Source organism: Littorina saxatilis, linkage group LG12 (genome assembly GCF_037325665.1).
Source record: "Littorina saxatilis isolate snail1 linkage group LG12, US_GU_Lsax_2.0, whole genome shotgun sequence".
NCBI classification, from domain to species: domain Eukaryota; kingdom Metazoa; phylum Mollusca; class Gastropoda; order Littorinimorpha; family Littorinidae; genus Littorina; species Littorina saxatilis.
Genome location: NC_090256.1, coordinates 16,900,262 through 16,924,204, shown reverse-complemented (window position 1 = coordinate 16,924,204; position 23,943 = coordinate 16,900,262). Strand labels below are relative to the sequence as shown.

The following is a 23,943-nucleotide window of genomic DNA, read 5'->3' as shown; positions in this document are numbered from 1 at the left end:
AGGTAACACATCAGACAAGATCACGTTTGAAACGTTGAGCGGAGAGTTGGTGGTGAGGAGAGACGGCGACCACCTTCTTATGGACTTCCCCATCGGTCTCACACAGCACAGGGTGATAGAACAGTGTGTGTGTGTGTGTGTGAGTGTGTGTGTGTGTGTGTGTGTGTGTGTATGCGCGCCCGCGCGTGTGTGTGTGTGTGTGTGTGTGTGTGTGTGTGTGTGAGTGTGTGTGTGACCGTCTGTGCCCCACTTTATCTGTCTGTCTGTCTCTCTCTCCTTCTGTCTCTGTCTCTGTCTCTGTCTAGTCTGTCTTTGTCTCTTTATCTGTCTGTCTGTCTGTCTGTCTGTCTGTCTCTCTCTGTCTCTGTCTCTGTCTTTCTCTCTCTCTCTCTCTCTCTCTCTCTCTCTCTCTCTCTCTCTCTCTCTCTCTCTCTTTTAAACGCTTGAAGTCAACCAACACAAAGCAAACACGAAAAAAAAATCTGTTCGCAAGGCAGATTGTAGCCTGAAATCTTTATTCTTGTAAACTTAGTTCAGTTCAGTTGTCTCTCTGTGTTCAACATAAGTTCAACATCTTGTTGCAGATCGCGGCAGACTATGACGGTGTCATTAAGGTGAGGCATCGTGCACACTATTCCTGTAGAACTGTCTTTAAGTTAAACATCGTGCATACTATTCCTGTAGAACTGTCTTTAAGTTAAACATCGTGCACACTATTCCTGTAGAACTGTCTTTAAGTTAAACATCGTGCACACTATTCCTGTAGAACTGTCTTTAAGTTAAACATCGTGCATAGGCCTACTATTCCTGTAGAACTGTCTTTACTGTCTTTAAGGTATGCATCGTGCACACTATTCCTGTAGAACTGTCTTTACAGTCATTAAGTTAAGCATCGTGCACACTATTCATATAGAACTGTCTTTACCGTCAGTGAGTTAAGCATCGTGCACACTATTCATGTAGAACTGTCTTTACAGTCATTAAGTTAAACATCGTGCACACTATTCCTGTAGAACTGTCTTTACAGTCATTGAGGTAAGCATCGTGCACACTATTCATGTAGAACTGTCTTTACAGTCATTAAGTTAAACATCGTGCACACTATTCCTGTAGAACTGTCTTTACTGTCTTTAAGGTATGCATCGTGCACACTATTCCTGTAGAACTGTCTTTACAGTCATTAAGTTAAGCATCGTGCATACTATTCATATAGAACTGTCTTTACAGTCATTAAGTTAAGCATCGTGCACACTATTCATATAGAACTGTCTTTACCGTCAGTGAGTTAAGCATCGTGCACACTATTCATGTAGAACTGTCTTTACAGTCATTAAGTTAAACATCGTGCACACTATTCCTGTAGAACTGTCTTTAAGTTAAACATCGTGCACACTATTCCTGTAGAACTGTCTTTACAGTCATTGAGGTAAGCATCGTGCACACTATTCATGTAGAACTGTCTTTACAGTCATTAAGTTAAACATCGTGCACACTATTCCTGTAGAACTGTCTTTACAGTCATTGAGGTAAACATCGTGCACACTATTCCTGTAGAACTGTCTTTACAGTCATTAAAGCGGTGGTCTATTTATGACTTTCCGGGGCTACGAGGTTGAAAAATAGGGACAAAATCATGTACAGAATTCTGTACAGCAAACGCTACCCGAAACCCCACCTATACGGCGTGTATGACATTGAGAGCTTCAGTCAACGCTTGAATTTTGCAGGGATAACATCCGGTTTGCTCTCTCAAGAGTGATCATATTTTATCTTCAAGAGAGATCAAGGGGAAAAAATAAACGCCCCGGCGAAGATTCGAACTCTCGACCTTCGTGTCTCATGTCCTAACCACTAGGCTACTGCACCAATTGAGAAAAAGAAGGAAAAACATTGATATGATTTCATGTTATGTTATTCTTGAAGCAGCATGATTTATATCTCTATCCGCCCATTGTTAAGAAGTGAATACATGTATAACTATTTCTTAGATGTCTGTTTTCAACTGCACAGAGCTTTGGAGAGATTCAATTACTGTTCTTGTCATTTTTGAGTCACTTGAGAAAAAGTGACTCTATGTAATCGGTCAGTGTTAGTCTGTCCGGCCGGCCGGCCGGCCGTCCGTAGACACCACCTTAACGTTGGACTTTTCTCGGAAACTATCAAAGCGATCGGGCTCATATTTTGTTTAGTCGTGACCTCCAATGACCTCTACACTTTAACGATGGTTTCGTTGACCTTTGACCTTTTTCAAGGTCACAGGTCAGCGTCAAAGGAAAAATTAGACATTTTATATCTTTGACAAAGTTCATCGGATGTGATTGAAACTTTGTAGGATTATTCTTTACATCAAAGTATTTACATCTGTAGCCTTTTACGAACGTTATCAGAAAAACAAGGGAGATAACTTGCCTTTTCTGTTCGGCAACACACAACTTAACGTTGGGCTTTTCTCGGAAACTATAAAAGTGACCGGGCTCAAATTTTATGTGAACGTGACTCATTGTGTTGTGAATAGCAATTTCTTCCTGTCCATCTGATGCCTCATATAATATTCAGAACTGCGAAAGTGACTCGATCGAGCGTTTGCTCTTCTTGTTCTTTCATGTTGTAAATTATAGAGATATTGCAGCTATTTGCATGGCGCAAATGTCGTGTAGCATGACGGTGTAAACATGTACTGCGATTCCGTGAAACATGTTTGCAAATAAAGGCAAATTTTAATGGCAATTTTTACGTTTTTGCAACGCATAAATGGTCATTCAAGCGTAGAATGATATAAAAATATCTCTCTTTTTTATCTTTGACAACGCTGGTGGAGTGGCCTAGCGGTTAAGACATCGGCCCCGACATTTTGAGGCCCCGAGGCCTTAGGTTCGAATCCCTGCCAAGTCGTTTATTATTTCTGCTCGATCCTTCTTGACAAATATGCTCAGCTCTGAGAGAGCAAACCGGATGTTACCACTGCAAAATTCATCGTGCACACTATGTATGTAGAACTGTCTTTACAGTCATTAAGTTAAACATCGTGCACACTATTCCTGTAGAACTGTCTTTACAGTTATTAAGCATCGTGCACACTATTCATGTAGAACTGTCTTTACAATCATGAAGGTAATCATCGTGCATACTGTTCATGTAGAACTGTCTTTACTGTCTTTAAGGTAATCATCGTGCATACTATTCATGTAGAACTGTCTTTACAGTCTTTGCTGAAATACAGCGCTTTTTGTCATGGACGCAAAAACCTCTCGTTTTCTACTGCTCATGCGCTCAACACATTTATCAGTAGAAATAACATAACACAAGAGATGCGCAAGATACCAAAACAAAACAAACTGTTCTGATAGATAACTGATTGTTCTTTCTTCGCGTATGTTACGGATGCCAAGTTACGCCTATTCTGAATTTGTGTCGTACCAAATAAAAAAATCGACTTGTGAAAACTACTTAGTCGGACGTCCCATGAAGTAGTTTTCACAAGTCGTACGTCCAGTTAAGTAGTTTTCACAAGTACGTCAAATGTTTCGGGTCCGCGCACTTATCACTTTACCCTTCCTCTTCCCACTTGCGGCACTGACTTTGACGACTATGTCCTTGAATAGCGAAATGCCACATGTTGCTTGAGGCTAAGTTAACGTCCACGTCTACTACCAGTGGCTTATGTTCTCCATGTTGCTTGAGGCTAAGTTACGTCCACGTCTAGTGGCTTATGTTCTCCGTGTTGATTGAGGCTAAGTTAACGTCCACGTCTACTACCAGTGGCTTATGTTCTCCATGTTGCTTGAGGCTAAGTTACGTCCACGTCTACTACCAGTGGCTTATTTTCTCCGTGTTCTTGAGGCTTAGTTAACGTCTACGGCTACTACCAGTGGCTTATGTTCTCCGTGTTCTTGAGGCTAAGTTAACGTCTACGTCTACTACCAGTGGCTTATGTTCTCCATGTTGCTTGAGGCTAAGTTCATGTCCACGTCTACTATCAGAGGCTTATTTTCTCCGTGTTCTTGAGGCTAAGTTAACGTCTACGTCTACTACCAGTGGCTTATGTTCTCCGTGTTCTCGAGGCTAAGTTACGTCTACGTCTACTACCAGTCAGTGGCTTATTTTCTCCGTGTTGCGACAGGCACTGGGGGTCCTACCCGGGGTGCAGGATGTCACGTGGTGTCCGTCTCTCAGCTACCTGCTGGTGAGACTCAATGACGGCTGGACAAGGTACACACACACACACACACACACACACACACACACACACACACACACACACACACACACACACACACACACACACTATTTTACACAGTGTCAAAAAAAAAACCAGAACAGAGAGAGAGAGAGAGAGAGAGGAAAGAGAGAGAGATCAAATCAAATCAAATCAAATCAAATTTTATTTTACGAGGGTTGTGGCATAAGCAATATAAACGAGCTTCTTTTCAACCAGCCCTCGCCCAGAGAGGGACTATTCTAATCTTAAATACATATATATACAAACGTAAAACAAGAGAGAGACTCGAGAGAGAGAGAGAGAGAGAGAGGGTGCAGAGAGAGAGAGAGAGAGAGAGAGAGAGAGAGAGAGAGAGAGAGAGAGAGAGAGAGAGAGAGAGAGAGAGAGAGAGAGAGAGAGAGAGAGAGAGAGAGAGAGAGAGAGAGAGAGAGAGAGAGAGAGAGAGAGAGAGAGAGAGAGAGAGAGAGAGAGAGAGAGAGAGAGAGAGAGAGAGAGAGAGAGAGAGAGAGAGAGAGAGAGAGAGAGAGAGAGAGAGAGAGAGAGAGAGAGAGAGAGAGAGAGAGAGAGAGAGAGAGAGAGAGAGAGAGAGAGAGAGAGAGAGAGAGAGAGAGAGAGAGAGAGAGAGAGAGAGAGAGAGAGAGAGAGAGAGAGAGAGAGAGACTGACGAACGGTTGGATTGACGAATTTCGAAAAGAATGACAGCTAACAAACAGTCATAGATACAGAAAAAGTGAGTGATGGAAAAACAAATTGCCTAGCTGCTTGCCAATTAATTGATTTATAGAGTGAGTTTGATTGATTGATTGATTGATATTGATTGGTTGATATTTGTTGATTGATTGATTGATATTTGTTGATTGATTGATTGATATTTGTTGATTGATTTATTGATTGATTAATTGATTGATTGATTGACGAACCCCTTTACTTTGTTCCGCAGAGCGGACTTTGAGCAGTGGCAGCCGGACATCGGTCAGCTGGAGCGCTCGGTGACCGGGGTGATCGTTCTCATAGTGACCACCCGGGGTGGCCGCCAGCAGGGCTTCGCTGACCAGGCCGGGAGGGACTACGACTTTGTGTCCAGGTGCTTCGCGCCCTGGTCGGGGATAGCCGAGGATCCCGTCACAGGTGAGAAGCATACACCATTAATCCCGTCACAGGTGAGAAGCATACACCATTAATCCCGTCACAGGTGACAAGCATACACCATTATTCCCGTCACAGGTGAAACACATACACCATGAATCCCGTCACAGGTGAAACACATACCCCATTAATCCCATCACAGGTGAAAAACATACACCATTTATCCCGTCACAGGTGACAAATATACTCCATTAATCCCGTCACAGGTGACAAACATACACCATTTATCCCGTCACAGGTGACACACATACACCATTTATCCCGTCACAGGTGACACATAATACACCATTTATTCCGTCACAGGTGACACATAATACACCATTTATTCCGTCACAGGTGACACATATACACCATTAATCCCGTCACAGGTGACCCACATACACCATTAATCCCGTCACAGGTTACCAGCATTCACCATTTATCCCGTCACAGGTTACCAGCATTCACCATTTATTCCGTCACAGGTGACACACATACACCATTAATCCTGTCACAGGTTAACAGCATTCAACATTAATCCCGTCACAGATTACCAGCATTCACCATTTATCCTGTCACAGGTGACACACATACACAATTAATCCCGTCACAGGTGATACACATACACCATTTATCCTGTCACAGGTTATCAGCATTCACCATTTATCTCGTCACAGGTTACCAGCATTCACCATTTATCTCGTCACAGGTTACCAGAATTCACCATTTATCCCGTCACATGTTACCAGCATTCATCCCGTCACAGGTTACCAGCATTCACCATTTATCCCGCCACAGGTTACCAGCATACACCAATAATTCGTCACAGGTTACCAGCATTCACCATTTATCCCATCACAGGTTACCAGCATTCACCATTTATCCCATCACAGGTGACACACATACACCATTAATCCCATCACAGGTGACACACATACACAATTAATCCCGTCACAGGTTACCAGCATACACCATTAATCCTGTCACAGGTTACCAGCATTCACCATTTATCCCGCCACAGGTTACCAGCATTCACCAATAATTCTGTCACAGGTTACCAGCATTCACCATTTATCCCGTCACAGGTGACACACATACACCATTAATCCCGTCACAGGTTACCAGCATTCAGCATTTATCCTGTCACAGGTGACACACATACACCATTAATCCCGTCACAGATTACCAGCATTCACCATTTATCCTGTCACAGGTGACACACATACACAATTAATCCCGTCACAGGTGACACACATCCACTATTAATCCCGTCACAGGTTACCAGCATTCACCATTTATCCCGTCACAGGTGAAAAGCATACACCATTAATCCCGTCACAGGTTACCAGCATTCACCATTTATCCCGTCACAGGTTACCATCATTCACCATTTATCCCGTCACAGGTTAACAGCATTCACCATTTATCCCGTCACAGGTCGACAAGCATACACCAATATTCCCGTCACAGGTGACAAGCATACACCATTAATCTCGTCACAGGTGACCCACATACACCATTAATCCCGTCACAGGTTACCAGCATTCACCATTTATCCCTCACAGGTTACCAGCATTCACCATTTATCCCCTCACAGGTGACACACATACACCATTAATCCCATCACATGTGCCACACATACACCATTTGTTTGTTTGTTTGTTTGTTCGCTTAACTCCCAGCCGACCACGAAGGGCCATATCAGGGCGGTCATACACCATTTATCCCGTCACAGGTTACCAGCATTCACCATTTATCCCGTCACAGGTTACCAGAATTCACCATTTATCCCGTCACAGGTTACCAGCATTCACCATTTATTCCGTCACATTTTACCAGCATTCTCCCCGTCACAGGTTACCAGAATTCACCATTTATCCCGTCACATGTTACCAGCATTCATCCCGTCACAGGTTACCAGCATTCACCATTTATCCCGCCACAGGTTACCAGCATTCACCAATAATTCTGTCACAGGTTACCAGCATTCACCATTTATCCCGTCACAGGTTACTAGCATTCATCATTTATCGAATCACAGGTGACACACATACACCATTAATCCCATCACAGGTGACACACATACACCATTAATCCCGTCATAGGTTTACAGCATACACCATTAATCCTGTCACAGGTTAACAGCATTCAACATTAATCCCACCACAGGTTACCAGCATTCACCAATAATTCTGTCACAGGTTACCAGCATTCACCATTTATCCCGTCACAGGTGACACACATACACCATTAATCCCGTCACAGGTGACACACATACACCATTTATCCCGTAACAGGTTACCAGCATTCACCATTTATCTCGTCACAGGTTACCAGAATTCACCATTTATCCTGTCACAGGTGACACACATACCCCATTAATCATGTCACAGGTTTAACAGCGTACACCATTAATCCTGTCACAGGTTAACAGCATTCAACATTAATCCCGTCACAGGTTACCAGCATTCACCATTTATCCCGTCACAGGTGACACACATACACCATTAATCCCGTTACAGGTGACACACATACACCATTTATCCCGTAACAGGTTACCAGCATTCACCATTTGTGACCCTGATGAGTCGCAGGTCACCTCGCGCGGTTCTGCGCTAGGCTTAATAAAAGTCCGGGGAGTGTCTGGTAACAGTGTGAGGGTCACCTTAGTCACAGGCTTATAACTCAAACAGTTTTCGCTCTTTTCTAAAACGGTTTTCACCACTGCATAGAGCATAAAAAACTCTTTAGAAAAATGTAAAAATATGAAAATCATGCAAAGGTGACATACGACTCATTCCGTGGTGGAGGGTCACATTTATCCCGTCACAGGATACCAGAATTCACCATTTATCCCGTCACAGGTTACCAGCATTCACCATTTATCCCGTCGCATTTTACCGCCAGCATTCACCCCGTCACAGGTTACCAGCATTCACCATTAATCCCGTCACAGGTGACAAACATACACCATTTATCCCGTCACAGGTGACACACATACACAATTAATCCTGTCACAGGTTAACAGCATTCAACATTAATCCCGTCACAGATTACCAGCATTCACCATTAATCCCATCACAGGTTAACAGCATTCAACATTAATCCCGTCACAGATTACCAGCATTCACCATTTATCCTGTCACAGGTGACACACATACACAATTAATCCCGTCACAGGTGACACACATCCACTATTAATCCCGTCACAGGTTACCAGCATTCACCATTTATCCCTCACAGGTTACCAGCATTCACCATTTATCCCCTCACAGGTGACACACATACACCATTAATCCTGTCACAGGTTAACAGCATTCAACATTAATCCCGTCACAGGTTACCAGCTTTCACCATTTATCCCGTCACAGGTGACACACATACACCATTAATCCTGTCACAGGTGACACACATACACCATTTATCCCGTAACAGGTTACCAGCATTCACCATTTATCTCGTCACAGGTTACCAGAATTCACCATTTATCCCGTCACATGTTACCAGCATTCACCATTTATCCCGTAACATGTTACCAGCATTCACCCCGTCACAGGTTACCAGCATTCACCATTTATCCCGTCACAGGTTACAAGCATTCACCAATAATTCCGTCACAGGTTACCAGCTTTCACCATTTATCCCTCACAGGTTACCAGCATTCACCATTTATCCCGTCACAGGTGACACACATACACCATTAATCCCATTACAGGTGACACACATACACCATTAATCCCGTCACAGGTTAACAGCATACACCATTAATCCCGTCACAGGTATACAGCATACACCAATAATCCCGTCACAGGTTAACAGCATTCACCATTAATCCCGTCACAGTGACAAGCATACACCATTAATCCAGTCACAGGTAAACAGCATACACCAATAATCCCGTCACAGGTTAACAGAATTCACCATTTATCCCGTCACAGGTTAACAGCATTCACCATTAATCCTGTCACAGGTGACAAACATACACCAATAATCCCGTCACAGGTTACCAGCATTCACCATTTATCCCGTCACAGGTGACACACATACACCATTAATACCATCACAGGTTACCAGCATTCACCAATAATTCTGTCACAGGTTACCAGCATTCACCATTTATCCCGTCACAGGTGACACACATACACCATTAATCCCATTACAGGTGACACACATACACCATTAATCCCGTCACAGGTTAACAGCATACACCATTAATCCCGTCACAGGTATACAGCATACACCAATTATCCCGTCACAGGTTAACAGCATCCACCATTAATCCCGTCACAGGTGACAAGCATACACCATTAATCCCGTCACAGGTAAACAGTATACACCAATAATCCTGTCACAGGTTACCAGCATTCACCACTAATTCCGTCACAGGTTACCAGCATTCACCATTTATCCCGTTACAGGTGACACACATACACCATTGATCCCGTCACAGGTGACACACATACACCATTAATCCCGTCACAGGTTACCAGCATTCACCATTTATCCCGTCACAGGTTACCAGCATTCACCATTTATCCCGTCACAGGTGACACACATACACCATTAATCCTGTCACAGGTTAACAGCGTACACCATTAATCCTGTCACAGGTTAACAGCATTCAACATTAATCCCGTCACAGATTACCAGCATTCACCATTTATCCTGTCACAGGTGACACACATACACAATTAATCCCGTCACAGGTGACACACATCCACTATTAATCCCGTCACAGGTTACCAGCATTCACCATTTGTGACCCTGATGAGTCGCATGTCACCTCGCGCGGTTCTGCGCTAGGCTTAATATAAGTCCGGGGAGTGTCTGGTAACAGTGTGAGGGTCACCTCAGTCACGGGCTTATAACTCAAACAGTTTTTGCTCTTTTCTAAAACGGTTTTCACCACTGGATAGAGCATAAAAAACTCTTTAGAAAAATGTAAAATATAAAAATCATGCAAAGGTGACATACGACTCATTCCGTGGTTGAGGGTCACATTTATCCCGTCACAGGTTACCAGAATTCACCATTTATCTCGTCACAGGTTACCAGAATTCACCATTTATCCCGTCACATGTTACCAGCATTCATCCCGTCACAGGTTACCAGCATTCACCATTTATCCCGTCACAGGTGACACACATACACCATTAATCCCATTACAGGTGACACACATACACCATTAATCCCGTCACAGGTTAACAGCATACACCATTAATCCCGTCACAGGTTACCGGCATTCACCATTAATCCCATCACAGGTTACTAGCATTCACCATTAATTCCGTCACAGGTTACCAGCATTCACCATTTATCCCGTCAAAGGTGACACACATACACCATTAATCCCGTCACAGGTTACCAGCATTCAGCATTTATCCTGTCACAGGTGACACACATACACCATATATCCCTTCACAGGTGACACACATACACCATTAATCCCGTCACAGGATACCAGCACTCACCATTTATCCCGTCACAGGTTACCAGCTTTCACCATTTATCCCGTCACAGGTGACACACATACACCATTAATCCTGTCACAGGTTAACAGCATTCAACATTAATCCCGTCACAGGTTACCAGCATTCACCATTTATCCCGTCACAGGTGACACACATACACCATTAATCCCGTCACAGGTGACACACATACACCATTTATCCCGTAACAGGTTACCAGCATTCACCATTTATCTCGTCACAGGTTACCAGAATTCACCATTTATCCCGTCACATGTTACCAGCATTCACCATTTATCCCGTAACATGTTACCAGCATTCACCCCGTCACAGGTTACCAGCATTCACCATTTATCTCGTCACAGGTTACAAGCATTCACCAATAATTCCGTCACAGGTTACCAGCTTTCACCATTGATTCCGTCACAGGTTACCAGCATTCACCATTTATCCCGTCAGAGGTGACACACATACACCATTAATCCAGTCACAGGTTAACAGCATACACCATTAATCCCGTCACAGGTAAACAGCATACACCAATAATCCCGTCACAGCAGCATTCACCATTAATCCCGTCACAGTGACAAGCATACACCATTAATCCAGTCACAGGTAAACAGCATACACCAATAATCCCGTCACAGGTTAACAGAATTCACCATTTATCCCGTCACAGGTTAACTGCATTCACCACTAATCCCGTCACAGGTGACAAGCATACACCATTAATCCCGTCACAGGTTACTAGCATTCACCATTTATCCCGTCACAGGTGACACACATACACCATTAATCCTGTCACAGGTTACCAGCATTCACCATTTATCCCGTCACAGGTTACCAGCATTCACCATTTATCCCGTCACAGGTGACACACATACACCATTAATCCCATTACAGGTGACACACATACACCATTAATCCCGTCACAGGTTAACAGCATACACCATTAATCCCGTCACAGGTATACAGCATACACCAATAATCCCGTCACAGGTTAACAGCATTCACCATTAATCCCGTCACAGTGACAAGCATACACCATTAATTCCGTCACAGGTAAACAGTATACACCAATAATCCCGTCACAGGTTAACACCATTCACCCCGTCACAGGTTAACAGCATTCACCATTTATCCCGTCACAGGTGACACACATACACCATTAATCCTGTCACAGGTTACCAGCATTCACCATTTATCCCGTCACAGGTGAAAAGCATACACCATTAATCCCGTCACAGGTTACCAGCATTCACCATTTATCCCGTCACAGGTTACCATCATTCACCATTTATCCCGTCACAGGTTAACAGCATTCACCATTTATCCCGTCACAGGTTAATAGCATTCCCCATTTATCCCGTCACAGGTGAAAAGCATACACCATTTATCCCGTCACAGGTTAACAGCATTCACCATTTATCCCGTCACAGGTCGACAAGCATACACCAATATTCCCGTCACAGGTGACAAGCATACACCATTAATCTCGTCACAGGTGACAAATGTGACACTTTCACACACATGCGTTCATGGAAGACCAACCTCAAACGCAGAGGTACAGAGTTGGGTCAGTTCTTAGGTATTTGATATATGTTGACACAGTTCAACCAAGGACAACAGGAACTTAGTATTACCTTGGGACAGACAGATATATAGACGACCCAGGTGATACTTGTATGTTGACTGGTCAGTAGCAACTAAGACGCTCTTGAATCTTTATGTCGTTCCCCCCCATATGTTTACTGATACTATATGTGCTTCCTCTTCTCAGCCGAGACAAGTTAGCTTTAGGCATTTCATTCCCCATTAACTTAATGCATGACACAGACATTATAAGATGTTTGATGGGTTGTTGACAGACCAGCTTTTTTGTCTGTCCGAGGGGGAGCATATCGTCTTTTGTTTCATTTTTATTGACCAAGGCCGAAGGCCGCGGTCAATTAAAATGAAACAAAAGTCGATATGCCCCCCGAGGACCGACAAAAAAGCTGGTCTGTCAACAAACCATCAAACATCGTTTTTGTCATCATTTTGGTAGTGAGAAAACAAGTGCACAATCAACCCAGGGAGCCATGCTTTGAAACACGGGTCCGTGCTGATAACCACACGGGTCCCGGTTTGATAACCACCGGCAATCAAAGATGGCGTGTGAAAGCAACTTTCTGTGTTTTTGAGTTCATTAAATGAGTTGGGATGAATATGTCAGGTTTGAGGATGCACATTTCTGTAGGTTCATCTCGGTATTCCACCCCCTCGGCTTTCTGTTGTAAATATTAAGCTGAGCACGGTGATCGAATGTGGAAGCTACGTTTGGTCAAAGGTCACAGAAGATTTGCGTCGTGCAGCGAAGGAAAGAATCGCGATCTTGTTTCCGACTCGGTACCTCTTTGTTTTTCATTAGACCTGTCATTCTGCTTTCTCGGCTTTGTTAGATGTTTGCATATCGTGTTGCTATTTTCTTTGCTTTTATTATTGTTTCTTACTTGTGCTTCGTTTATCGATACAACGTCTTGTGCACGGGTCAAAATGTGTGTGTCAGGTGTCGTTTTACTTGAACTTGACGTTCGTGTTTCTCCGAACGTCTGTGTATCGAAACACAGATACACGCACTCTGTGACTTTGTAAGAAGACATAACATATCGGTAGGTTTCATTTGTTTGTGACGAATTTATTGAAGTAGTTTTGTTTTTTTGTTTACTTTTGCCAGTTTGCCAGTTGGTTTTTGGAACTTTGCAAAGCAGTGTCTTGTCGTCTGTTTAGGTCTGGGGAAACGCCAATGAAAAGAGCCGAAGAATCCTCGAGCGTTTCTATTGGGTTTGCTTTTGATTATCCATGTAATAGGGCTTCCTGCAACTATGGTAACCGGGGATTTATTCCCCGGGGAACATGAGATTTATTTCCCAGATGCTTGTGAATGAAAACTCGTGAAAATGATGACAAATATGTATAGTTACCACTAGCACTGGCTTGAATTCTCGTATACTACATTCGTAGCAAAGAGCTATGTTACATTCGCGTGATAGGGTAGCGATATGACACAAACATACACCACTAATCCCGTCACAAGTGACAACAGGTAACACACATGCACAACTAATCCTGTCACAGGTGACAAACATACAACACTAATCCCGTCACAGGTGACACACATACACCACTCCCCCCGCGGGTTAGGGGGAAGAATTTACCCGATGCTCCCCAGTATGTCGTAAGAGGCGACTAACGGATTCTGTTTCTCCTTTTACCCTTGTTACGTGTTTCTTGTATAGAATATAGTCAATTTTTGAAAAGATTTTAGTCAAGCAGTATGTAAGAAATGTTAAGTCCTTTGTACTGGAAACTTGCATTCTTCCAGTAAGGTAATATATTGTACTACGTTGCAAGCCCCTGGAGCAAATTTTTGATTAGTGCTTTTGTGAACAAGAAACAATTGACAAGTGGCTCTATCCCCTCTCCCCCCTTTCCGCGTCGCGATATAACTTTCGTGGTTGAAAACGACGTTAAACACCAAATAGAGAAAGAAAGACACATACAACACTAATCCCGTCACAGGTGACACACATACACCACTAATCTTGTCACAGGTGACACACATACACCACTAATCCTGTCACAGGTGACACACATACACCACTAATCCCGTCACAGGTGACACACATACACAACTAATCCCGTGACACATGATGACAAACATACACAACTAATCTTGTCACAGGTGACACACATACGTACACCACTAATACCATCACAGGTGACAAACATTCACCACTAATCCCGTCACAGGTGACACACATACACAACTAATCCCGTTACTTACTTGCAATTGACCTGTGTAAAGTGTTACTTACTTGTGTAAAGGGAGACTTACTTGTTATTGTCCTGTGTAAAGTGTTACTAGTGTAAAGTATGACTTACTTGTTATTGTCCTGTGTAAAGTGTGACTTACTTGTTATTGTCCTGTGTAAAGTGAGACTTACTTGTGTAAAGTGTGACTTACTAGTTAGTGTCCTGTGTAAAGTGAGACTTACATGTCATTGTCCTGTGTAAAGTGTGACTTACTTGTTATTGTCCTGTGTTAAGTGAGACTTACTTGTTATTGTCCTGTGTTAAGTGAGACTTACTTGTTATTGTCCTGTGTAAAGTGTGACTTACTTGTTATTGTCCTGTGTAAAGTGTGACTTACTTGTTATTGTCCTGTGTTAAGTCTGACTTACTTGTTATTGTCCTGTGTTAAGTCTGACTTACTTGTTATTGTCATGTGCTAAGTGAGACTTACTTGTTATTGTCCTGTGTAAAGTGAGACTTACTTGTTATTGTCCTGTGTAAAGTGTGACTTACTTGTTATTGTCCTGTGTTAAGTCTGACTTACTTGTTATTGTCATGTGCTAAGTGAGACTTACTTGTTATTGTTCTGTGTTAAGTCTGACTTACTTGTTATTGTCATGTGCTAAGTGAGACTTACTTGTTATTGTCCTGTGTAAAGTCAGACTTACTTGTTATTGTCCTGTGTAAAGTGAGACTTACTTGTCATTGTCCTGTGTTAAGTCTGACTTACTTGTTATTGTCCTGTGTTAAGTGAGACTTACTTGTTATTGTCCTGTGTAAAGTCAGACTTACTTGTTATTGTCCTGTGTAAAGTGTGACTTGTTATTGTCCTGTGTTAAGTCTGACTTACTTGTTATTGTCCTGTGTTAAGTGTGACTTACTTGTTATTGTCCTGTGTTAAGTCTGACTTACTTGTTATTGTCCTGTGTTAAGTCTGACTTACTTGTTATTGTCATGTGCTAAGTGAGACTTACTTGTTATTGTCCTGTGTAAAGTGTGACTTACTTGTTATTGTCTTGTGTAAAGTGTGACTTACTTGTTATTGTCCTGTGTAAAGTGTGACTTACTTGTTATTGTTCTGTGTAAAGTCAGACTTACTTGTTATTGTCCTGTGTAAAGTGAGACTTACTTGTTATTGTCCTGTGTAAAGTGTGACTTACTTGTTATTGTCCTGTGTAAAGTGAGACTTACTTGTTATTGTCCTGTGTAAAGTGTGACTTACTTGTTATTGTCTTGTGTAACATGAGACTTACTTGTTATAGTCCTGTGTAAAGTGTGACTTACTTGTTATTGTCCTGTGTAAAGTGTGGATTCCTTGTCATTGCAGGCTCGGCGCAAACTGTACTTGGTTACTACTGGGGCCAGCAGCTGGCCAAGGAAGAGTTTTACAGTGAGTGCCCGGACTTTTATTTTGATCGTCATCAGTCCTCAGTCCGAAATAGATAAAGACTAAAGACATGATCAATGTGTTATGTCCATTTCGTTTTTGTTTGCTTTATGTGTAAAGTGGCAGACACATCTCGTTCTCTTGTAAGACTCTCTGGTTCAAACTGCAAGCCAAATCTCGCACTTTATGCAACGTTTTTTTTTATCAACGTTCTTTTAAGGTGAAAGCTCCTTTAAACTGCCCTAACAAAAAAGTTACCCCCAAAACAAAGTAAACATTGAAAAACGAGAAACTTCTTTTTAAGATGAAAGAATAATCTCAAAGAAAAACAAGAATTATAATTTATTGGAACGTTTAATTGTTTACAAAACAAAACATTATTATCACAGGTACTTAATTCCACCCAAAGGTCACCAGAGTGGACAGACAGACAAACACCTATAACACAGAAAATGAATTTAGCTCAGAAGGTGTTTCTGTTTACACCGGTCTTTGAGTCCGTTGACTCTGTTTGTTGTGTTTCCTCCAGTCTTTGAGTCCGTTGACTCTGTTTGTTGTGTTTCCTCCAGTCTTTGTGACAGTTGACTCTATTTGTTGTGTTTCCTCCAGTCTTTGAGTCCGTTGACTCTGTTTGTTGTGTTTCCTCCAGTCTTTGTGACAGTTGACTCTATTTGTTGTGTTTCCTCCAGTCTTTGTGTCAGTTGACTCTGTTTGTTGTGTTTCCTCCAGTCTTTGTGTCAGTTGACTCTGTTTGTTCTGTTTCCTCTAGTCTTTGTGTCAGTTGACTTTGTTGTGTTTCCTCCAGTCTTTGAGTCCGTTGACTCTGTTTGTTCTGTTTCCTCTAGTCTTTGTGTCAGTTGACTCTGTTTGTTGTGTTTCCTCCAGTCTTTGAGTCCGTTGACTCTATTTGTTGTGTTTCCTCCAGTCTTTGTGTCAGTTGACTCTGTTTGTTGTGTTTCCTCCAGTCTTTGTGTCAGTTGACTCTGTTGTGTTTCCTCCAGTCTTTGAGTCCGTTGACTCTGTTTGTTGTGTTTCCTCCAATCTTTGTGTTAGTTGACTGTTTGTTGTGTTTCCTCCAGTCTTTGTGTCAGTTGACTCTGTTTGTTGTGTTTCCTCCAGTCTTTGTGTCAGTTGACTCTGTTTGTTGTGTTTCCTCCAGTCTTTGTGTCCGTTAACTCTGTTTGTTGTGTTTCCTCTAGTCTTTGTGTCAGTTGACTCTGTTTGTTGTGTTTCCTCTAGTCTTTGTGTCAGTTGACTCTGTTTGTTGTGTTTCCTCTAGTCTTTGTGTCAGTTGACTCTGTTTGTTCTGTTTCCTCTAGTCTTTGTGTCAGTTGACTCTGTTTGTTGTGTTTCCTCTAGTCTTTGTGTCAGTTGACTGTTTGTTCTGTTTCCTCTAGTCTTTGTGTCAGTTGACTCTGTTTGTTCTGTTTCCTCTAGTCTTTGTGTCAGTTGACTTTGTTGTGTTTCCTCTAGTCTTTGTGTCAGTTGACTGTTTGTTCTGTTTCCTCTAGTCTTTGTGTCAGTTGACTCTGTTTGTTCTGTTTCCTCTAGTCTTTGTGTCAGTTGACTCTGTTTGTTGTGTTTCCTCTAGTCTAAGTTGTGTCAGTTGACTCCGTTTGTTCTGTTTACTCCAGTCTTTGTGTCAGTTGACTCTGTGGGTTGTGTTTACTCCAGTCTTTTCGTCAGTTGACTCTGTTTTTTGTGTTTACTCCAGTCTTTGTCAGTTTACTCTGTGGGTTGTGTTTCCTCCAGTCTTCGTGTCAGTTGACTCTGTTTGTTGTGTTTCCTCCAGTCTTTGTGTCAGTTGACTTTGTTGTGTTTCCTCTAGTCTTTGTGTCAGTTGACTCTGTTTGTTCTGTTTCCTCTAGTCTTTGTGTCAGTTGACTCTGTTTGTTGTGTTTCCTCTAGTCTGTGTTAGTTGACTCTGTTTGTTGTGTTTCCTCTAGTCTTTGTGTCAGTTGACTGTTTGTTCTGTTTACTCCAGTCTTTGTGTCAGTTGACTCTGTGGGTTGTGTTTACTCCAGTCTTTTCGTCAGTTGACTCTGTTTTTTGTGTTTACTCCAGTCTTTGTCAGTTTACTCTGTGGGTTGTGTTTACTCCAGTCTTTTTGTCAGTTGACTCTGTTTGTTCTGTTTACGCCAGTCTTTGTGTCAGTTGACTCTGTTTGTTGTGTTTCCTCCAGTCTTTTTGTCAGTTGACTCTGTTTGTTGTGTTTCCTCCAGTCTTTGAGTCAGTTGACTCTGTTTGTTGTGTTTCCTCCAGTCTTTGTGTCAGTTGACTCTGTTGTTTCCTCCAGTCTTTGTGTCAGTTGACTCTGTTTGTTGTGTTTCCTCCAGTCTTTGTGTCAGTTGACTCTGTTTGTTGTGTTTCCTCCAGTCTTTGTGTCAGTTGACTCTGTTTGTTGTGTTTCCTCCAGTCTTTGTGTCAGTTGACTCTGTTTGTTGTGTTTCCTCCAGTCTTTGAGTCCGTTGACTCTGTTGTGTTTCCTCCCGTCTTTGTGTCAGTTGACTTTGTTGTGTTTACACCGGTCTTTGAGTCCGTTGACTCTGTTTGTTGTGTTTCCTCCAGTCTTTGTGTCAGTTGACTCTGTTTGTTGTGTTTCCTCCAGTCTTTTTGTCAGTTGACTCTGTTTGTTGTGTTTCCTCCAGTCTTTGTGTCAGTTGACTGTTTGTTGTGTTTCCTCCAGTCTTTGAGTCCGTTGACTCTGTTTGTTGTGTTTCCTCCAGTCTTTGTGTCAGTTGACTCTGTTTGTTGTGTTTCCTCCAGTCTTTGTGTCAGTTGACTTTGTTGTGTTTACACCGGTCTTTGAGTCCGTTGACTCTGTGGGTTGTGTTTACTCCAGTCTTTGTGTCAGTTGACTCTGTTGTTTTTACTTCGGTCTTTGTGTCAGTTGACTGTTTGTTGTGTTTCCTCCAGTCTTTTTGTCAGTTGACTCTGTTTGTTGTGTTTCCTCCAGTCTTTTTGTCAGTTGACTCTGTTTGTTGTGTTTCCTCCAGTCTTTTTGTCAGTTGACTGTTTGTTGTGTTTGCTCCAGTCTTTGTGTCAGTTGACTCTGTTTGTTGTGTTTCATCCAGTCTTTTTGTCAGTTGACTCTGTTTGTTGTGTTTCCTTCAGTCTTTGAGTCAGTTGACTCTGTTTGCTGTTTTGTCAACATCACGCCAGTGTTCGCTGTTTGATGTGTTGTCAACAGCTCGCCAGTGTTCGCAACGTGGCGGCGAGATCGAGATAAGGGTGGAGGGGGACCGGGTGCATCTTCGCGGCAAGGCCACTCTCGTGCTCAAGGGGGTTCTTCACATCTGACGCCATCGGCCATGCTATGACGCCATGTGTTTGACGTCACAGTTGCAGCAATCTAGCCGCACACGTATAATGTATAGAGAGGGATTGTAGCAGTGTGTGTGTGTGTGGGGGGGGGGGGGGGAGATAGCAGTTCTGTTGTAAGACAGATACTGAGAATACATTGTTGAGTGATCAGATAGGCCAGCATGTCATCGCACTGGACTCAGTGTACAGCCTAAGGGGGAAAAGCAGAGGTTCACGTTTGGATTAAGTCTTCGATAGTCAAGACTGCACTGGCTCCAATACATGTGACGTCACAACATAGCCCAAGATATGCACATTGATTTGTCTGAGACTATTGTCAATATTAATGACTTCACACTTTTACTTAGTTGTGTAGTAGCCATACTTATACAAGACGGGAGGATGATCAGGTATTACTGAGCATGAAACTGTATTCATTGTGCGTTACCTTCGTTACCTTGCTGTAGGAAGCTGACATCATTTATCTTAATCTTGTTCAGTATCTTGATCAGTGACTTACCTGGCCACATGAAGCTGACATCATTTATCTTAATCTTGTTATCTTGATCAGTGACTTACCTGGCTGTATGGAGCTGACATCATTTATCAGCTTAGTTTAGATCCTGTTTACTTTATCTGTGACTTGTTGAGTGCTCTGTTCACTTGTGATCAGCATCAGTAGCTCCTTATGTAAACACCACCGTTTGTTACATATATATGTATTACGAATATTAAAACAGAGAAAGTTTATCTTTTGTTTGAAGGCTTTTTTATGGTTCATTGGGTGTGTGTCGCATGTAACTTATTTCCAGATGACGTACGTCATATCGAGCTTTGTGAAAAAGTTTAGGCTGTAGGCCTACTTTGACGAGCTCATTCTTATATCAAATTGATTGATATTTTGGTCAAACATTCTAAAACCGGGTCAGTACTTTGGTATTCCATTTCTGCTTGAAATTATAAAAAAACAAGTCGCGTAAGGCGAAATTATACTGTTCAAAAAAAGAAACGCATAGTTGCTACTTGCCAAATTTGTTTTATTTTTCGAAAAAATTAACAGAAAATCCAATATTTAGATTATTTGTTTGAAATTTGGTATGGACACAGTTTGTTTGTTTATTTGTTGCTTAACGTCCAGCCGACTACGCAGAGCCATATCAGGACGAGGAAGGGGGGGGGATGAAGGGGGCCACTTGTCAAGCGATTCCTGTTTACAAATGCACTAACCCATTACTTGTGTCCCAGCAGGCTTTAGTAAAACTAAATTAATACCTACTGGAAGATTACCAGTTTCCAGTATGTTAAAATAGGCTTAACCTATCTACTGCTGGACTTACATCAGAACACTAACAGATTAAACTATACATGAATCGCGAGACAAGCGGCAAGAGAAGAGATTTTTGGAAAAAATACAGGTGAATGAGCAAGAAGGCAGAAAAAAGAAAAGAATTCATGAAGAAAAAGAGAGCATGACAGGAAAGAGGAACCAAAAATCTACCTAACAGCAAACTAGAAAGCTCCTGCGGTTCCAAAAACAGGAGGGGCCTTTAATTTCATAACCGCAGTGCCCCACTGCGGGAATACGATTGGGTGCCGAGGCTGTCAAGTCAGTAGGGGGTGTGACTGCCTTGAGCAGCAACAACTGCCCGGCACCTTCTGGGCATGGACTGGATCAGATGCCGGATATCTTGCTGTGGGATGGTGTCCCACTCCTCCTGAAGTGCCTGCAATAGATCGCGGTGATTTGCCGGCGCTTCTTCTCGCCTGCGCACACGTCTGTCCAATTCATCCCAGAGGTGTTCTATCGGGTTCATGTCTGGCGACATGGATGGCCAGGGAAGCACCTGGACATGGTGGTCGGTGAGGAACTGGGTGGTGAGTCGTGCTGTGTGCGGGCGAGCGTTGTCCTGCTGGAATATGGCATCCTGGTCAGCCAGAAGAGGAAGGGCGTGTGGGCGCAGAATTTCCTCCACGTATCGCTGGGCAGTTATGCGCCCTTGGACGTGCACCAGGGTGCTCCTTCCAGCGGTATTGATCGCCCCCCACACCATGACGCCTCCACCACCATGAACGGGTGCCTCATCCACACAGTTGGGCGCGTAACGATCGTTTACTCTCCGGTAGACCCTCCTCCGACCATCATGTCGCTGGAGCAGGAAGTAGGACTCGTCGCTGAACCACACGTGTCTCCAGTGATTCCGGACGGTCCAGCGAAGGTGCTGGTTGCCCCACTGCACTCGGTTCTGGCGATGGCGGCGGGTGAGGACAGCTCCTCTGTGAGGTCTGCGAGCTCTCAAACCAGCTTCATGCAGGCGGTTCCGCACGGTCTGGTCCGATAATCGGTGTGGCCCGGGGAGAGCCTGGACAGAAGATGAGGCCGACAGGAAACGATTCCGGAGGTGGCGGAGCCGTATGAAGCGGTCGTGAGCAGCAGTTGTCGCCCTTGGTCTTCCCGCTCGTGGCAAGTCAGCAACGGAGCCAGTGGCTTGAAACCTGACCCACAGTCTACTGATGGTGCTCTGGGACACGTGGAAGTGCCTGGCGATTGCACTTTGACTTTGGCCTGCTTGTAAACCAGGACCCAATGCAATTTGGCGGTCTTCTCTGCTCAATCGGGCCATCTTTCGTCGCTGAATTGTCGTCTGATTTCTTTGTGGCGAACAATCCGCTTTTATGGGTTTTGGAAGACATGGTGAGAGCTCAATATTCCCCGAGTTTCACGAGATTACACTGAAGCATGACGAGTGGTCATGCCAAATGAGCAATTTTGACATTGTAGCCACTGATAACGCATGCGTCACGTGCAGAGCTCACTTGTGGCAATGGACGAAAGGTCGACGACCAGATAAACATTTTCTGCAGTTTGGTGGATATCCTTGTAGCCATATAACTAAATTAACCAAATATTACAAGCTATGCGTTTCTTTTTTTGAACAGTATACTACATTTAGTCAAGCTGTCGAACTCACGGAATGAAACTGAACGCACTGTAGTTTTTGACCAAGACAGTTCAGCTTCGTCAATCCCCGCGAGAAGGAAATCGCTCACCTTCCACGAGCAAAACGCAGTGAAATTAACACGCCAGAATAGCGCGGTAGCGTATTGTGCTAAGCAGGAAAGCGCGCTTTTCTGTATTCTTGTTAACTTTCGGAGCTTGTTTTGAATACAACCTATCATATCTATATGTTTTCGGAATCAGGAAATGATAAAGAATAAGATGAAATCATTTTTGGATCGATTTCTTAAATTTTTATCGTAAGACTAATTAATCTATTTTCGTTAATTGTGATAACATTTTAAGAGTAAACATGACATATGTATTATATACTTTTAGATTCAGAATATGATGAAGAATACGATGCAATTAATTTTAAATCTGTTTGCGAAAAATCGATTTTATTGACAACTTTAATGAGCAAACTCATTAATTAATTTTTAAGCCTTCAAGCTGAAATGCAATACCAAAGTCCGGGCTTCGTCGAAGATTACTTGACCAAACTTTCAACCACTTTGGTTGAAAAATGAGAGCGTGACAGTGCCGCCTCAACTTTCACGAAAAGCCGGATACGACGTCATCAAAGCTATTTATCAAAAAAATGAAAAAAACGTCTGGAGATACCATACTCAGGATCTCTCATGAAGATCGGTCCAGTATTTTTTTCTGAATCGCTCTACACACAGACACACACACAGACACACACACACACACACATACACCACGACCCTCGTCTCGATTCCCCCCTCTACGTTAATTAAAACATTTAGTCAAAACTTGACTAAATGTAACAAGTCGCGTAAGGCGAAATTTCAACATTTAGTCAAGCTGTCGAACTAACAGAATGAAACTGAACTCACTGCATTTTTACAACAAGAGCGTATACTTGTAGCATCGTCAGTCCACCGCTCGATGCACAGGCAGTAAAATTGACAAGAAGAGCGGGGTAGTAGTTGCGCTGAGAAGGATAGCACGCTTTTCTTTATCTCTATTCTTTTTAACTTTCTGAGCGTGTTTTTAATCCAAACATATCACATCTAATGTTTTTGGAATCAGGAACCCACAAGGAATAAGATGAAATTGTTTTGAAATCGATTTCGGAAATTTTATTTTAATAATAATTTTTATATTTTTAATTTTCAGAGCTTGTTTTTAATCCGAATATAACATATTTATATGTTTTTGGAATCAGAAAATGATGAAGAATAAGATAAACGTAAATTTGGATCGTTTAAAAAAAAAGTTTTTTTTTTTACAATTCAGATTTTTAATGACCAAAGTCATTAATTAATTTTTACGCCACCAAGCTGAAATGCAATACCGAAGTCCGGCCTTTGTCGCAGATTGCTTGGCCAAAATTTCAATCAATTTGATTGAAAAATGAGGGTGTGACAGTGCCGCCTCAACTTTTACAAAAAGCCGGCTATGACGTCATCAAAGGTATTTATCGAAAAAAAGAAAAATCTGTCCGGGGATATCATTCCCAGGAACTTTGTTTGTTTGTTTGTTTATTTGTTGCTTAACGTCCAGCCGACTACGCAGAGCCATATCAGGACGAGGAAGGGGGGGATGAAGGGGGCCACTTGTCAAGCGATTCCTGTTTACAAATGCA

General features: G+C 42.7%; 1 protein-coding gene across 3 annotated transcripts in view; it reads left to right on the top strand.

The window, feature by feature from the left end:
- Positions 1 to 20,086, top strand: part of LOC138981381 (phenazine biosynthesis-like domain-containing protein 2) — a 27,293-nt gene extending 7,207 nt beyond the window's left edge. For all 3 annotated transcript variants that reach the window (XM_070354279.1, XM_070354280.1, XM_070354281.1), the window contains exons 4-9: positions 3 to 112; positions 585 to 614; positions 4,121 to 4,209; positions 5,160 to 5,347; positions 15,974 to 16,036; positions 19,224 to 20,086. In XM_070354279.1, the coding sequence (XP_070210380.1) occupies positions 3 to 112; positions 585 to 614; positions 4,121 to 4,209; positions 5,160 to 5,347; positions 15,974 to 16,036; positions 19,224 to 19,333 (590 nt within the window). In that variant the 3' untranslated portion in view covers positions 19,334 to 20,086. The remainder of the gene's footprint in view (positions 1 to 2; positions 113 to 584; positions 615 to 4,120; positions 4,210 to 5,159; positions 5,348 to 15,973; positions 16,037 to 19,223) is intronic.
- Positions 20,087 to 23,943: the final 3,857 nt, after the last annotated feature.